General features: G+C 43.9%; 1 protein-coding gene across 11 annotated transcripts in view; it reads left to right on the top strand.

The window, feature by feature from the left end:
• AKAP13 (A-kinase anchoring protein 13) overlaps nucleotides 1–17,129 on the top strand; it is a 326,662-nt gene that overhangs the window by 122,389 nt on the left and 187,144 nt on the right. For all 11 annotated transcript variants that reach the window (XR_004627692.1, XM_034667905.1, XM_034667904.1 and 8 more), the window contains 2 exons: nucleotides 2,826–2,973; nucleotides 16,508–16,804. Coding sequence is in view for 10 of the 11 variants with exons in the window: in XM_034667905.1 (XP_034523796.1) it covers nucleotides 2,826–2,973; nucleotides 16,508–16,804 (445 nt within the window). In the remaining variant the exon portion in view is untranslated. The remainder of the gene's footprint in view (nucleotides 1–2,825; nucleotides 2,974–16,507; nucleotides 16,805–17,129) is intronic.

The raw sequence follows: 17,129 nt of genomic DNA, 5'->3' as shown, positions 1-17,129 counted from the left end.
TGCACTACTGGGTATTTACCCCAAAGGTACAGACGTAGTGAAGAGAAGGGCCATATGCACCCCAATGTTCAAAGCAGCTAAATCGTGGAAGGAGCCGAGATGCCCTTCAACAGATGACTGGATTAAGAAGCTGTGGTCCATATATACAATGGAATATTACTCAGCTATCNAGAACGAATTCTCAACATTTGCTGCAACATGGACGGCACTGGAGGAGATAATGCTAAGTGAAATAAGTCAAGCAGAGAAAGACAATTATCATATGATTTCTCTCATCTATGGAACATAAGAACTAGGAAGATCGGTAGGGGAAGAAAGGGATAAAGAAAGGGGGGTTAATCAGAAGGGGGGATGAAGCATGAGAGACTATGGACTCTCAGAAACAAACTGAGGGCTTCAGAGGGGAGGGGGGTGGGGGAATGGGATAGACTGGTGATGGGTAGTAAGGAGGGCACGTATTGCATGGTGCACTGGGTGTTATACGCGACTAATGAATCATTGAACTTTACATCAGAAACCAGGGATGTACTGTACGGTGACTAACGTAATATAATAAAAAAACATTAAAAAAAAAGGATTTAAACTGCCCCGTAGCCCTCTCCTCTGCCCTCAGTTAAAAGAAGGTCCTAGGTACCCCTTAATATCTTGGGCAGAAGAGTCTTCTAGCAAAATATTGGGTCTCACATGGAGAGGAAGTCCCTGATCTTGAGAAAGAAGATAGATTCTTAGAATCCCCCCCCCCCCCCCCCCNAAGTCCACACTGTAAGTAATTTAGGCTGGCAGGTCACACAATCTCTGGGAACTGCTCAATTCTGCTGTGGCTCATTGTAGTGCGAAAGTTGCCATAGACCGCGTGTAAACAAGTGAGTGTGGCTGGGTTCCAAGAAGCCCTTATGTATGGACACTGAAAGTCAACTGTCCTGTCATTTTCACATGTTAGAAGATATTTTTCTTTTGATTTTTTTTTTCAACCACTTAAAAGTGTGAAAACCTGGGGCCCCTGGGTGACACAGTTGTTAAGCATCTACCTTCGGCTCAGGGTGTGATCCCAGTGTTCTGGGATCGAGCCCCACATCAGGCTCCTTCACTAGGAGCCTCGTTCTTCCTCTCCCACTCCCCCAGCTTGTGTTCCCTCTCTCGCTGGCTGTCTCTATCTCTGTCAAATAAATAAATAAAATCTTTAAAAAAAAAAGTGTGAAAACCTTTCTTAGCTTTTGAGCCACATGAAAACAAGCGGAGAGCTGGATTGTACCCATGGATCATAGTTGGCCAACCTGTGCTCTGAAGGATGAAATTTTAGAGCTTTCTTTCACACTCTTTTTTTTTTCCCCCAGGTTATAATGGTATTTCAATACCTTGAGAAATTTATTCTTATGTACAGCAGACATTTTAGCTGGTTGCGGTTTATCATGCAAAAGGGTATTAAATATTTTGTCTAAGCTTTTCAAAAATGTTTCCAAGAATGGGACTTATACATGAGTCTCAATTATAATTCTACATAGTGACTGCAGCCAGTGATAATTCTGTTGCCCTGTCTGTGCTAGTCTTTGTGGTAAGGTGCTTTGGAACTTTCCAGTTCAGCATTTGTAGGAAGTCACCAGCTTTGTAGGTCATTCTGACTTCTTACATGTTCCATTGAACAGATTTGATCTCCTACCATGTACAGAGCACTGCACAAAGCACTGGAAATAAATGAAGAGATGGGCATTTGGGACTTGGGGAAATACTTTGAATCTGTTTCCAGAATCAACCTACTGGAGCATTGCTGTTAATAGACTTGATCCTGTTTGACGTTACGATTTTTGGTTTTCATTGTTGGGTAAAACACTACCTGCTGCTCTGTGATGGTGCTGGGCTTATAAATCGTGGCCACAGGGTGGCATGGTTCTCGAATAGGCTTCATTGTTGCTAAAATGGAAAAGAAAAAAAAATGCTACAGGGAAGGAGCGTTCTCGCCCCTATTTAATGCTAAAGTAGCCTGCTTTCTCTAAGTTGGTTTTTGCATAGTGCATTATTCTGTTTTCTTTTTTTTCCTAGTGCATTGTTAAGATTTAGAGGGTACTAAACCTCAGTGCTTTAAAATCTTTTGTTTATGGTGACAACATGAATCGTATAATGTTTATGATTGGGAGAATAGTAGTTAGGACTGTACTTTATAGAATATATTTAATTTAGACACTAACCTCAGAAAAAATGAACGTGTAAAAACTAGAAAGAATATTTGTGAATAAATGACAGAGATAACTTCTCAGTAGTTGGGGAGTCATGGAAAAAGGTACTGATACAAGGTTTTTGTCTAATTCCAAGGGTTTGATGTAGAGGTGGTGGGTAAATGGTCAGGAAACACATAATTGGAAAAGTGATTGTCCCATCCTTGTAGATTAAGGGTATTATCATAGACTGAGAACTCAAGAGTTTTCATGTATTAGCTACAAGAAGAGAAGGTGTTGTCTCCGTTTATATAGGGTATAAGGATGTAATTGTTCAATATGCCTCCTCCATCCTTTTGGCCTTATTTTTGGATTCTTTTGGATTTCTTTCATTTTTACCTGTTCATCAAGTAAATATCCAAACCTACTATTACCTTGTTAGTTTACTCATTTGTCCAACCACATCCACTAAAACCTAAGCTTTAAGTAAGAGGACAGAGATCTCATTTTCAGATCATTTTGTATTCTCAGCGCCTATATACTTCCTGGCACATAAGTGCTCAGTGTTTATATTTGTGGGACCCAGTTTACATGACATTTGATTTTCCCTTGAATTTGATGTTTTGTGAAGTCGAACTCCCAAGGGGAACCTGACTCTTGTCTTTCCTTTCCTAGGGCGATTGTGTGGTTACCGTGTTGCTGGCTGAAGAGGACAAAGTTGAGGATGATGTAGTTTTTTACTTGGTATTTTCGGGTTCCACCCTCCATCACTGCACAAGTACTCGGAAGGTCAGTGCTGATACGCTGGAGACCATTGCTCCTGGTAAGTATTGGGTGGAATCTTCACTGGCCTTTACTGATTCGTGAACACTTTTATTCTATGTTCATTAATGTGGAGTGATAAAAAGAATGATTCAGGGCAATAGAACTCTTGTCAGAGCTTTATTTTAAATATGTGTTAAAATAAAGTGTTTTGTTTATATATGTTTGTTCTACAAACATCTGAGCCTCACTAGAAATTAGTGAAATAAAATCATAAGTTTGAAAGATAAAAATCAGGATCAGTTGGGGCCTCTGGGTGGCTCAGTCGTTAAGCATCTGCCTTCGGCCCAGGGCGTGAACCCAGGGTCCTGGGATTGAGCCCCGCATCAGGCTCCCTGCTCTGCTGGGAGCCTACTCCTCCTGCTTGTGTTCCCTCTCTCGTTGACTGTCTCTGTCAAATAAATAAAATCTTTAAAAAAAAATCAGGATCAGGGGCGCCTGGGTGGCACAGTGGTTAAGCGTCTGCCTTCGGCTCAGGGTGTGATCCTGGCGTTATGGGATCGAGCCCCACATCAGGCTCCTCCGCTATGAGCCTGCTTCTTCCTCTCCCACTGCCCCTGCTTGTATTCCCCCTCTTGCTGGCTGTCTCTATCTCTGTCAAATAAATAAATAAAATCTTTTAAAAAAAATCAGGATCAGCAAAAATATTAATGTATTAGAATGTTGAGATTTGGGGGAAAACTAAAACAGGTGGAAGATACAAGTTCTAATGTGGTTCCCATGGTGTGACTACAGATTTGATTCTGAATATCATAGTGGCAAAAGCAAAGGTAAAACACAGTTAGTAATGCATTGCTCAGTATCTGCGAGGGAAAGACTTAAAAATGTTTCATAAAAGCCAAACTTTACTCAAATTAACAAATTATATATATTTCATGGTAGAACGAGTGCTTAATCACTATTGGAATTATAAGTTTAACAGAATTAAAAGGGGAAGATAGGTAGTTATTAAAAATGCCTTACAAGGCATGAAATCATTCCTACTTGCGCCAGAAACAGCTCATAAAATAATGACTGTCTCTTGACCTGTCTGTCCCAGCATCTGAAGTTGTGTTGATTTGTGTTTGGAGATGAGCTACTTTCCTTAATTGACTTGGCTTCAAAGTTAACAGTTGACCAGTTTTCATCAGGATACAAAATAGGGCACATTTAGGGGGAGCCCCTAAAAAGTGTTGACAGGTAACTGTTTTCCTTTAGAGAATACAGTGGATTTAGTTCTTACTAAACCATTTCCTTTTACCAGTGTTTTTATAGAACACTGATTCCACTGTGTTGAAATAGATGGTGTAAAAAATTATTAGTTTATGAAGCACTTTTAATATCTAGTCTTGCTGGTATTGGATCAGATTGCCAGTTTTTCATTCCTGTGCCATTTAATATAAATGAACTTCATGTCAGATATCCAGCAGCTCCTGGAAATTATACTGCAGTCAAGGACTGGGATTTATGACAGTTGAAAGCTGTATTTATCCTCCTGCTTGACAAAAATGACTTTGAAAAATATAGGATTTAAAGATTCTTGACAATTCCTATGAAGATCTCCCCCCCCCCAAACACACAAATTTTCAGGGATTGGAAATTAACCTGGAGTTCAGGATAGATAACTGATTTATTTTCTAAAGCGTATTAAGTATCCTCCTTTGTAACTTAAAGCTCCAGTCATCTCGTTTCCTGTGATGTATACCGTGTCAGGAAGGCTTATCTGGAACTTGAGGTCTGCTCTGGAGCAGGTGTCATCCAGTATCACCATCACAACACCTCTGTCATGTTTGGGTGATGGTGAGAACAGCTCCTCAGGTAGTAGTCGGTGCCTGACTGGACTCTTACTGGGAAAGGAGTGGTGGTAATTTTTATAAACTTACTCCTTCCCGAATTAGAAACAGGTTAAGAGTTAAAGTTGGACTGGTGCATGTGTGTATGTTCATGATTGTGTGTTCACACATGTAAGAAAGCAGGTAAGTAGATGCGGAGGATGCAAGGAGCTGGAAGAGAAAGGACAGATGTGGCAGGGATGTTGCCCTGTGCCCTAGGTGCAGTCCTCAGTCACAAGTACCGGCAAAGTGCAGCCCCGGGGGGAGGGGCCTGCCTGGCAGCTCTTGCACCTTCACTGGCAAGGTGCTGAAATTAGGATGGGTGGCAGGCAGTTCCTTTCCTTGGCTTCACAAGCCCACTGTACTTGTATGACAGCCTGGGGCTCTGAGTTTGTTCCAGACCCTTTCTGATCTCCAGCCTACCTTTCTGAACTCTAGTTCCCATTTCTTCCCTTGCCTTTGGTTCTAAACCTCTTTATATGTCTCTGCACCCTCCTTCCCAGCCACACTCGTCTCTGGCTGTCCTTTTGTACTTAACTGACTCGAGGACCCTTACCTGGCAGCTCCAGCAAGCCAGAATGGATATGGTACTCTGCTGCTTTCTGCTAACTTGATCTAAATCCTCAGAAATCATCCCTGACCCATTTGCATGGGGCCTGGAGTCCTAGTACCTGCCTTCTCCATTTGCCACTAATCAACTGTCCCCCTTTTAAATTATGATCTCTGACACCTCCCATGTCCCCTGTCATGCTTATAGGGCCCAACAACCCATCCCCTTCTCACCCCAGTTGACCTGCATGGTCTGCTCCTCACTTGAGGTCTTTCAGGCTGATGATAGGAGGTTCCCGATCACAGCAGAGGTGGCAGAGGCTTAGAGTCCCTGCAATACCCTCCTGTACAAGCAGGCCAAACCCATTCCGTTTGTAGAGCCACACTCTAACATGTGAACCTCTGATACGGATGCAGGGCAGCACTGAGATCCTCACTGGTGAGTTAGAAGCTCTGTGAACTATTTAAGCAGAAGAGATTCCTGAATGGACCCTATTGTTCTGGTCATCATGTGTGAGAGCTTTCCTTTCACTTGTCTTGTTAAGCTGCTACATCTGTAGTCATGTGTGGAGGTGTGGGGATAGGGGCATTGAGGGCATTGAGTTAGTTTTGAATTTCTTGTTGATATCATGGAGTTAATATTTTAGTCTAGAATTAAACTGCCTTAAGTCGGTTTTTAGGGACATCTTCAACTTGTTCCTTCCCTTCCTTCAGCTCTTTACTGAGCTACCACCTTCTCAGTGAAGCCTTACCTGTCTACCTTATAAAAATACACAGCAGCCTTCAAGGGGCGCCTGGGCAGCTCAGTCGGTTAAGCATCGACTCTTGATCTTCAGTTCAGGTCTTGAGCTCAGGTTCACGAGTTCAAGCTCCGTTGGTCTCCATGCTGGGTGTGGAGCCTACTTAAAATACACAATGGCCTCCTCTCTGTATCCCCTCTTGCCCTTTGCTGATTTTTTTTTTCCTGCATTGCATTTACCAACTTCTAACACATTATATCTTTTATTTCTTATTTGTTTTCTACATGCCTCTACTAAAATCCGCTTCATGAGGGCATAGATTTCTGTCTGTTTTGTTGGTACATGCAAAGAAGGCTGTTCTAGGAATCCCTACCATTTGATGGAAGAGCATTTCTACTTTATCTGAGTTCACCCCGGTTCTTGGAAGCCACTCTTCTAGAAAGGTTGTGCACACATGGGTGTGTGCCTGCACACACACACACCCTTTCTTTTGAAAAATGCAAAAGGAGTTTGCTCTGGCTTCTTGAGTTGAATTCTTGCTTGGGGGTGGGAGTCTGTGTTCTCTTTCCAGAGCTACCAATGATGATTTCTGTGCGTCAGTTAGCTGTACTGATAGCCTTAGATTTCCTGTCTGCTGTGGGCAGTGTCAGATTAGTCAAGATTCTTGATGGAAAGTCTGTGCTTGCTTCGTGCATCCCAGGCACCGGATAAATGTGCACAGTCTGTTTGCAGCAGCTGCTGCTAGGAGCGATGTCTGCGTGCCCTTTCTGCTCACGTGTGGGATGAGCTCTGCCAGTCCGAGTCATTTTGGTTGACTCTGGGAAGAAAAAGAGCTTTGTGTCTTGTTCTTGCTTTTAATGTCATGTTTCATCCACATCGCTGGCTCTGATTTTTCTTTGAGGTCTCTGCATGTTTCACTGTCAGTGTTTTATAACATTTTAGTTTTTACTAAAACCAGATGATTGATTGACCTTCAAAGGGCAGCTACTTCTTGATGTTAGTCTCTAACCTTTTATTATTGGGGGTGGAAGGGAGAAAGAAACATTTCTAAACTGTGTCCTTTAAAAAAACTTTTTTAACTTCCAATATGAAAATTATTTTTTTCTCTTTTCTCACTCTCTTGCTTATTTTCTAAGGAGAAGTTTACAATAAATTGTGTGTGTGTGTATTTAATTATAAATTGTAAAGACTTTTTTAAAAGTAATCTTTTCTTGCCTTACTGCCGTTGAAAAGCTAGAGACGTGATATGATTCCCCCTTTTTAATAACATAAATACAATGAAAGTAGCATCTGAGGGGGCAGTTAGGTGGAGGCTTTGGTTTCTACTTTGCCTTTGAATTGTTTGAATGCTTTACAAGTGAGCGTGTTACTTCTTAAAACATATAATAATTTTTAATAAAAACATTTTGAAGACTGAAAACAGTGTCCTCGCCTGAAAATAAAGCTATCCATGTGCTGATTGACACTAGGCACAGACAAACAAGCTATATAATAAAATGTTACATTCAAAACACCTAAGAATTTTCTGGTTAAGAATATAATTTGCTATGAAATACAGCCTGAAGTAGATACACACCTCTAAAGACAAAAGGTATTGCCTTTGTAGTAAAGGAAAATATCTCCATTCTTGTCTCTTTGTATGAAAGAAATCCGACCGCAAATCCCATCTTAACTAAACAGTGAGTTTCCTTTAGAGATGAAGCTGAGATTTTTCTTTAAAAGATTTATGTAGGATTGGTAAGTAATGTAGAGACACCTGAGTATCCTTGGAAGATAATTCTTGAGAGATATGGAGTACTGTCTTATTGTGTTCATTTTTATTAGTTAAATGTGAATTTAGACCAAGTAAACAATGATTTCAGCATGGAGATGAGACAGGATGTTCAGTGGATGCTGCATACTATTTTTATGACAGGCTTTGGTACAGGGCCTCTCATAAAATGCAGTCTTTTTTTCAGCATGTGTTATTTACTTTAAGAATTTACAGCAAAGGTTCTTGCTGGACAGGAAAACTACAAACATTCATTGACCTAAAATTTGACTCAGGTCTTCTGTTTTTTTTTTTTTTTCACTCATCAAAGGGCAGGTACTATATAGAATAGATTTGTCATTTAAAAAAAAAAAACGAAAAAACAAACCCTGTGAGCTGTGATCAGAATCCCTTTCGGGGGGCTCACAGCCCAGGTCTCAGTAAGTAGCTGTACGGGTAGGTCACGCTGTAGCTCTCACTTCTTGTGAACCCACACCCGTCTCTAGTAGCTGATGTCCACAGTTGCCGGACTGAACTACACGTTTGAAAAGATTGTCAACTTTAAATTGGCCTAATCTCAGAACGCTAGACCCTCCCTCTCTGGCAGAGGAATCCGTTACTTTGTATTGGACACTTTCTGATAGTCTCCCTGTTCCAAAACACTGCTGCTGTAAGGCTATTCCTAGACAGGTATGATTGTAGATTTAAAAATTTTAAATTATTGTCCCAGTGCTAGTCAGTACATAGAGTTGCTATCCTGGAAAAACAAACTGAGAACTGGTTGAAGGGGAAAACTGTCTGTTGTCTCCTGTCCCAGCTGTAATGCTTCTGTGGACATTGTATACTTGGAGCTGAGGACCCAGCACCGGACTCTGAGCCACATGCATTACAGTGGAGGCAACGGCCCTGCCAAGGGAGTGAAAATTGGCTTTTGGGGGGCAGAGACTCTCACTGCGTCTATATAAGCACAGAGACACATGTACAAATAGAGGATGTACATCGAGCATTAAAGTCTCATCAGATGGGGGTGGTGAACAGAGAAAAATGTCTACGGAGGTTCCTTGAGGAGATGACAGTGATAAAACACTGAGAGCCACTGCCTTACGGTAATGGGCTGAAATGTGGTAAATCACGTTTTGATTAATTAGCCCCTTCCCTCCCAAAATGTACATGATGACATTCCTGTGCTGGTTGTTTTTTTGCCCCATTCTGCTTAAATACTCTTACACAAAAAGAGTCATTTTACACACCTAAAAAATTTGCACATGTACCATTAGACCACCAAAAACTAGGTGCTTTCTGCATGTAATCCTGAAGACCGAAATTTTCCTTTAACCCTGTGTAGCCACTTCTTAAATACTTTGATGGCAAACTGAAATAGTAAAATACAGTATTTCTGTGTTTTCCAGCCTTTCTCTCAGAATGTCCTCTGTGGGGCGCCTGGGCCGTGCAGTCGGTTGAGCATCCGACTCTTGGTTTCAGCTCAGGTTGTGATCTCTGGGTCATAGGGTCAAGCCGTGTAGGCTCTGCGCTCCGAGGGGAATCGCAGCTTGAGATGCTCTCTCCGTCTCTCCCTCCTTACCCCCCCCACACATTCTCTCTCTCTCTCTCTCTCTCTCTCTCTCTCTAATGAATAAATAAATCTTAAAAAAAAGAACATGCTCTGAGTGGGGCGGGGCTGGGCTGGGCTGTCCAGCAAGCACTTCCAGGGTTCCTTTTTGATAGTTGGTCAAACAAAGTCCCAATTGTTTCATCCTCAGAAGAGAAGGCCCGGTTGGGATGTGTGCCACTTTTAGCTTAATAGGAAATGAAGTAATTCTTGGGTCATGCTTCAGCAGAGTTGTTTATCTGTAGCAGTATTTCGTTTCCATGGGCACGGTACTTCATATAGTGATAAGGAGCCTGCAGAAATGCTTTCCAGCTTCATGAGCATACATACCTCCTGACCTGCTAGCTTAAAAAAGGTTAGAATTAGATGCTTTTAAGAGGAGCATTAGCAGTTAATTAACATTGTTGCTTCTCAGCTAGGTGCCTTTTTTTTTTTTTTTAAGATTTTATTTATTTATTTGACAGAGAGAGCACAAGCAGGGGGAGTGGGAGGGCGAGGGAGAAGCAGGCTGCTGCTGAGCACAGAGCCCGATGCGGGACTCCATCCCAGGACCCCGGGATCATGACCTGAGCCGGAGGCAGGTGCTTAACCGAAGGAGCCACCCAGGCGCCCCCCAGCTAGGTGCTTCTTGTGTTTTTGTTTATTCTGCATCCCCAAAGGCAACTTTTAGCTCCGGAGCTTTCCTGGGTCCTGCCACAGAAACTCTTTGTAGAGTATTGGGAATCTCCTTTCCTTGAATGACCTAAACAGGAACATTTTAAGTTTAGTTTAGTTTAATTTTAAAGACGGAGGGGAGGGAGGGCCAGAGGGAGAGAGAGGATCTTAAACAGGCTCCACGCTCAGCACAGAGCCTGACGCAGGGCTCTATCTTACAACCCTGAGATCATGACCCAAGCCAAAATCAAGAGTCAGACGCTTAACCGACTGAGCCACCCAAGCGCCCCTCAACAGGAACATTTTAATAGCTAAATAATAATAACAACAACAACAACAACAACAATAACAGTAACTACCCGTTTTTGATGCCTGTCTCAGGGCAGGTGCTTTGTGCGTGGCCATCTCTACTGGTTTTGACAGTCAGGAAGGCGGTGGTGTTGGGCTTCATGTTGGAGTGACTTGTTGAGGATGACCTACCCTGTGTGCAGTGGAGGGTGAAGAGTCCACCTGGTGTTTTCTGACTCCTCAGCTAGTTGCCAGCATACCTCAGTCAGGAACAGATCCCCCTCACCCCAGAATTTACTTCATATTTCTGTTGTACAAGAAAGAACTGGACCCGATTGCCCGGTAGATGGAGAAGGCAGTTTTGGAAATGGACTTGGAGCTTAGGCCATATTTCTTTACTGGTTGGTTTCTCTTTTTCCCTTCTTTAAATTCTCTGCGGCTGCTTCCTTCAGAAGGAGCTCAGTAAATTTTTCAGAACTTCCCTTTCTAAAAAGACTTGTGATTCTTATTTTCCTTCTTTGTTACCAGGAGATTGAGTGGAAGGAGCAACACTGTGCCACGAGCAGAAAACCCTGCTGCTCTTCTTTCTGCTGCAGCTTCTGTTTTTATGTGAAGAGCGGTTGAGTTGTGGCGATCATATCAGATTGGCTGTGGTTTCCGTGTCTTCTCAGGATAGGTGTGGGCATCGTTCATACCTGGCATTTTGTGTGTGCAAAGGCAGTTGGAAGGCTGATGGCCCCTGGAGAGTCATGTCCCTAGAGCTAATTTATGGCAACAAGATGTTGTATGTGTGCAAATGTGGTGGGTTTTGTTTTATTACTGGGTCCATATTATATAACTTTTGTTTTTTAACATGTCAGGTTTTTTCCCACCAAATGCTTTATCTGAAAGGTTATAGGTATTAAAAAATAGTCTTGAGACCCACTCGAGCATAATAGAAAACACTAGTGTGAGAGAGTAGCCCGGCAGCCTCGTGCACTGATTTCCAGACAGTGGGGTGAGGTCCTGTGGTTTTGAGTGGTAGTAATTCTTGCAGTGTACTCTAGGTTTTTAAAAAAGGCCGGTCCAGGACACCCTCAGCCCTCCAGTGCTCTTTTACTCCTCAGTGTTTCTTTTAAAAAAGAAGCCTGTAATCATACCAAACAAATTCCAGATTTATGGCACATTTTACTTAGGATGATTCATAGTCTCTCCTTCAGATCGTGAGTTCATGTCTGAAGGGAAAAATATCAGGCTTACAATCGGATGGTTGCTCCTGGGTTTCCGTTTCATGGCCTCTTCTGACATTGTGCCTCCTCTGATATGCAGTTTTATTTTACACAAAAATGTATACAGAGAGTTGACAGTAGTTCACCCATCCATCTACCACCTTCCACCTCCACCTTCTCACCAGTTTCTTCTGCTAAAGCAGCAGAAAGAGAGAGGCACACACAGGCTACTAATAAACACACATGCGTGTGCACAAACACACATACACACTTCTGAGCCACCTTCTGTTTCTCTCCCCTTTGTTCGTCTCACCGTATCCTAGCCAGGTAGATTTCTGTGCGCACACTTCTACACTTGGCAGCTTGGAATAAGGTGGTGTTGCTTCAGCATAGCTTTTTTGGGCCCACGTACCGTGTGTGTGTGTGTGTGTGTATGAGGAAATTGAAGACCTGGGATGTGGGATGAACTCTGTCTATACAGAAGGAGCTCTTACAAGGTGGTGGATGGTATTTGTATTTATAGGGTGGTGGATGCCATTAGTGGCATTTTGACTCCCTTTCTCGTTCAGGCTTCTGGATTTCTCACCTTTGCACAGGCTTGAGACTTGTAATGCTGTGCTGTAATTATTGGTTAGATTCATGAACCACACCGTTCTTACTTTAAAGTAATTCTTCTGACTGAAATATGTATTGTTACACCCATCTGTCTATCTTATTTAATGGGAAGTGAATCGTGGTTAGGTGTGATGTTGTTTTGGGTGATGATATTAAAGAATTTGAGAAGACTCTTCTAAATTCTAGCTCTTGACTTATAAGACCAGGAGACTGTCCAGATTTAATAGTGTTAGAGGTGTTGTCATTTACCTCAGGCCACATAGCTAAGAAGTAAGGAAAATAGGTTTGAACCCAGGTCTCTGCTGTCACTAAGCCTCCAGATGTAACCAAGTTAATATCTTCCCGAAACTGTAATTTCCATCCCTTAAACTTACCTTCTGCTTCCATTTTTATGCTTTTCAAACTGTTTTCTATTCTTGGAATCTCTTGCTAACTTTCTCTCCCTGTCTGGCTTCTTCCTGGTGACACCCACAGGCTTTGACCTCTGGAGAAACGCTGGGGCCTTATGGGCTGCTCCCTCATGCTATAAATGAAGAAGTTGAGGCCCAGAGAAGCAGAGGTGATCTAGGGTTGCACAGCCTAACAGTCTCACAGCCAGGGTTTGAGCATGGTGTTTTTATTCCTTCCCTGTTGATTGTTCCATGGTCCCCTTATTTCCTCTTCAAGTATTGTACCCATAAATCTAGAGCAAGGAGGTTGGCTTAAGTTCTAATTCTGCCACCTAGGAGCTTTATCACTGTGGGCAAATTACTTAATACTGTTGTGCCTGGTCTCTGCATCTGGTAAATGGGTATCATAAATAGTATCTACCACATGGGGTTGCTATGAGGAGTACATGAACTGTTACTTGGAAAGCACACAGAACAGAGCCTAGCACATCGCAGGTATTATGTAAGTGTGTGTTAGGTAACATGAGAGGCACCGTGCATCTGAGTTCTGAGGGTTACAGTGAAGAACCCCAGGGGTTGCAGAGCTGGGAGCAAGCTGCCTGTCTGGAAGTTTCTTCTTAGCGGCCACCGCCTTTGTGAAGTCTTCTTGCTCTTACCTGTGAAATGTCCTGCTTTTCTCCTACCATTTGCACTGTGTGTTTCTTCTGGAACCCATCCCACTTTGACTTCCTTTGCAGTTCTCTGTAACATGTTTGACTCCCCCTTACAGACTGTAAACCTCTGGAGGGCTGACACGGAGGGCTGAGACTCTCACCCTTGTAATCACAGTGCTCTGGGCTTGGTGCATATCTAGCTGTTGGATGTTACAGAACAGTTTTGTGTTTTCTGTTTTACCTTTTTAAAAAAGATTTTATTTATTTGAGAGAAAGCGAGAGCAAGCATGAGCAGGGGTGGGGGATGCAGAGGGAGAGAGAGAAGCCCTGATGCCGGGCTCCATCCCAGGACCCCAGGATCATGACTTGAGCCAAAGGCAGATGCTTAACCAACTGAGCCACCCAGGTGCCCCATTATAGAACAGTTTAAAAGAAACACTTTCTGCCAGAAACATCTCCAAACCTACCACCTCAATCTATCGACGTTGTTTTATATAATTAGGCTGGCTGCCCTTCCAAGGAAGATTAACACTTTTTTCCTGATTTCATTTCATATGTTAAATGTATAAATTCAACACATGTGTTGGATTGAAATACGTATGTGGGTGTGTACACACGCACGTGCGGGCACGCATACATGCACCAGGCAGGGGATGCTCCCTTTTCCTGCAGCCTTCAGAGAAAGAATTCAGCACAGAGGGCGGGAGGTGTACGTGGTGGAGTTACGTGTTTATGTGGAAGCTGATCTCAGTGGTTAATGAACCTGTTCTTCTTGCTCAAGAGTCTTACTGGCCTGTCATTCAAGTATTAGACTCCTTGCAGTTAGGGACAGAACTCTTGCATCAGGACATAATAGGCCACGTCCTTTGGCATCAGACTTGAATTTGAATAATGGATTCTGCTTCTTGGGGCGCCTGGGTGGCTCAGTTGTTAAGCGTCTGCCTTCGGCTCAGGGCGTGATCCTGGAGTTCTGGGATTGAGCCCCACGTCAGGCTCTTCCGCTGGGAGCCTGTTTCTTCCTCTCCCACTCCCCCTGCTTGTGTTCCCTCTCTCGCTGGCTGTCTCTCTCTCTGTCAAATAAATAAAATCTTTAAAAAAAATGAATAATGGATTCTGCTTCTTAATATCTGTGTAACCTTGGGCACATTACTTCTTGAAGTCTCAGTTTTGTCATCTGTAACACGAGGACAATACGTACCTCATTAATTTTTTTGTCTAGAGAAAATGACAGGTCCGGTGCCTGGTATGTAGTAGGTACTTGGTCAGTAAATACTTGTGACCACCCTAAAGTTACACAACAGTGAGAGATTTCTTTTGTCACGAGGTAAAGGGCTTAAGGAGGCCCCTGGAGAATCGTATGCGGAAAATCAATTTACGTATTATTCTCATTGTTCACACGGGAAAAACAATTACTGTTTTCTCTTTCAGAGGCAGCAGAAAGCTTAGTTTGTTCTGTGCCCGACTGAAGCCACTCCTGGCCTGTGGCCACAGTATGGAAAGTGAGATCTGTGGACCCGGAGATGGCTTGCTTGGCCTCACTTCCACTGTGGACAAGCAGTGTCTGCGTGCAAGGGGGTGCAGGGAAACCGGGTGTGCTGTGGCCTGCGGTAAATCTGGCAAAGCACAAGGTGGCATCCCTCACGCAGCGGAAACTCCCAGCTCCATTTTCCTTTCTGTTTTTCTCATCAGAAAGGTATTTTTTGGAAGAAGAATGATGATGTTAGGAGTGTACTTTTAGCCAGTTGAGATTGTCTTGGGAAGTTGCAGGAAAACAGTGTGTTTCAATGACTATGTTCTGCGTGTTTTACATACTTCGTTCTCTGAGGCTAAAAATCTAGCAGAGACTGATTCTCCAGGAAGGCCTTACCCGCAGAGACAGTGTGGATTTTACTCCAGTGGAGCTCTCTGGGGTGGCATGTATGTGGCAGCTTGTGAGGTCTGCCGTCTGTATGGTGGGCACTGATCTCGGGCATGCTTGCTGTCCCTGAGCCGGCCTTCTGGCCACAGCATTGCATCGTCCCTGTGTGAACCAGGTGATTTTGTTGATGTCATTACATGACAGGGAAGAGCATGTATCTGACAGCAGAAGTCATTTTGTAGTCCTTGAATTGCTAGTAGTGAAATAAAATCAAGTAGTTTTGTACTTTTCAAAACGTTTCATCATTTGATCGATTCATGGTGGTGATAATAGGGTAGTACTGGGGAATTTGTATCATTCCTCTTTTTTTTTTTTTTTTAAAGATTTTATTTATTTATTCGACAGAGATAGAGACAGCCAGCGAGAGAGGGAGGGAACACAAGCAGGGGGAGTGGGAGAGGAAGAAGCAGGCTCATAGCGGAGGAGCCTGATGTGGGGGCTCGATCCCATAACGCCGGGATCACGCCCTGAGGTGAAGGCAGACGCTTAACCGCTGTGCCACCCAGGCGCCCCTGTATCATTCCTCTTATATTAACCAGTCCGTGTGGCTCTCTCTTTGTTGGGTTTCCAGATCTAGCTCAGTTCAGTCGTATCAGACTTGCTAGGCCTGAAAAGATCCTTGAGCTTTCATTCTTTCTGCTGATCGAGCCATAGTTCAGTACATCCTGAGATCCCCAGAGACTGTTTGGTGCCAAACATTAGCTATAGGGGATACATCTGGGGTACAAAGTTTTTTGCAGGCAGTAAGGGAACTAATTCATAGTTGCAAATAACAGTTCACAAAAAAGAGCTGGAAATAAGTATAAAGAAGTTTGGATTGCTGTCAGAGCAGAGGAAGGAGGGGTTTCTTTTAGGAAGGAGAACTTGTGTATTGTGCAAGAAGAACAAAGAGGACCCACCAGTGTGCTCCTTCCAGCGGGAGGACTCTAAGACTGTCCTCCTTCCAGTGGGAGGTCTCTAAGACTGTCCTCGTTCCAGCAAGGGCGGGGGTGGGGGGGTGGGGAAAGACTGTCTTCCTTCCAGCGGGAGGACTCAGAGACTGTCCTCCTCCCAGCAGGGGGACTCTCAGACTGTCCTCCTTCCAGCGGGAGGACCCTGAGACTGTCCTCCTCCCAGCAGGGGGACTCTCAGACTGTCTTCCTTCCAGCGGGAGGACTCAGAGACTATCCTCCTCCCAGCAGGGGGACCCTGAGACTGTCCTCCTTCCAGCAGGGGGACCCTGAGACTGTCCTCCTCCCAGCAGGGGGACTCTGAGACTGTCTTCCTTCCAGCGGGAGGACCCTGAGACTGTGTCCTCCTGCGAGTGGGTGGAATCTAAGACTGTTTTCTTTGCTCCGTGTGTTTTGTTTAGGTCACGACTGCTGCGAGACTGTGAAGGTGCTGCTCTGTGCTTCCAAGGAGGGCCTTCCCGTGTTTGTGGTGGCTGAAGAAGACTTCCACTTCATCCAGGATGAGGCATACGATGCAGCCCAGTTCCTGGCGACCAGTGCTGGGAATCAGCAGGCTCTGAACTTCACCCGTTTTCTTGACCGGTCGGGACCCCCGTCTGCAGATGTGAATTCCCTTGACGAGAAGGTCGCCCTGGCATTCAGACACCTGAAGCTGCCGGAGGAGTGGAATGTGTTGGGGACAGATCACACTTCGCATGGTAAGCACCTAAATGACCCACAAACAGACCAAGTTTGGAATACTTCAGTTTTTCAGTGGGGCTGCTTCTATATGATCATTGTTCTCCAGCCTTTCACAATGGCTGGATAAATCTTGCAATTGCTGGAACAGAGTGGCCTTGATGGCTTCTCTTCTCAGTTCTTCCGCTGAGCTGTTAAACCTGTTCTCACAGTGAAATGCCCAAGCCAGAGCTTGCTGTGGCTGTTTTCAGTTCCCACTTACAGCAGAGAGCAGCACACACATCACCTTGCCGTGGGTCCGGAGTTCTTGCTGCTTCTCCCAAGCCTAGAAAGTGACCTATTGTT

Source organism: Ailuropoda melanoleuca, chromosome 9, assembly GCF_002007445.2.
Source record: "Ailuropoda melanoleuca isolate Jingjing chromosome 9, ASM200744v2, whole genome shotgun sequence".
Lineage (NCBI taxonomy): Eukaryota > Metazoa > Chordata > Mammalia > Carnivora > Ursidae > Ailuropoda > Ailuropoda melanoleuca.
This window is presented reverse-complemented; position numbering and strand designations above follow the sequence as displayed.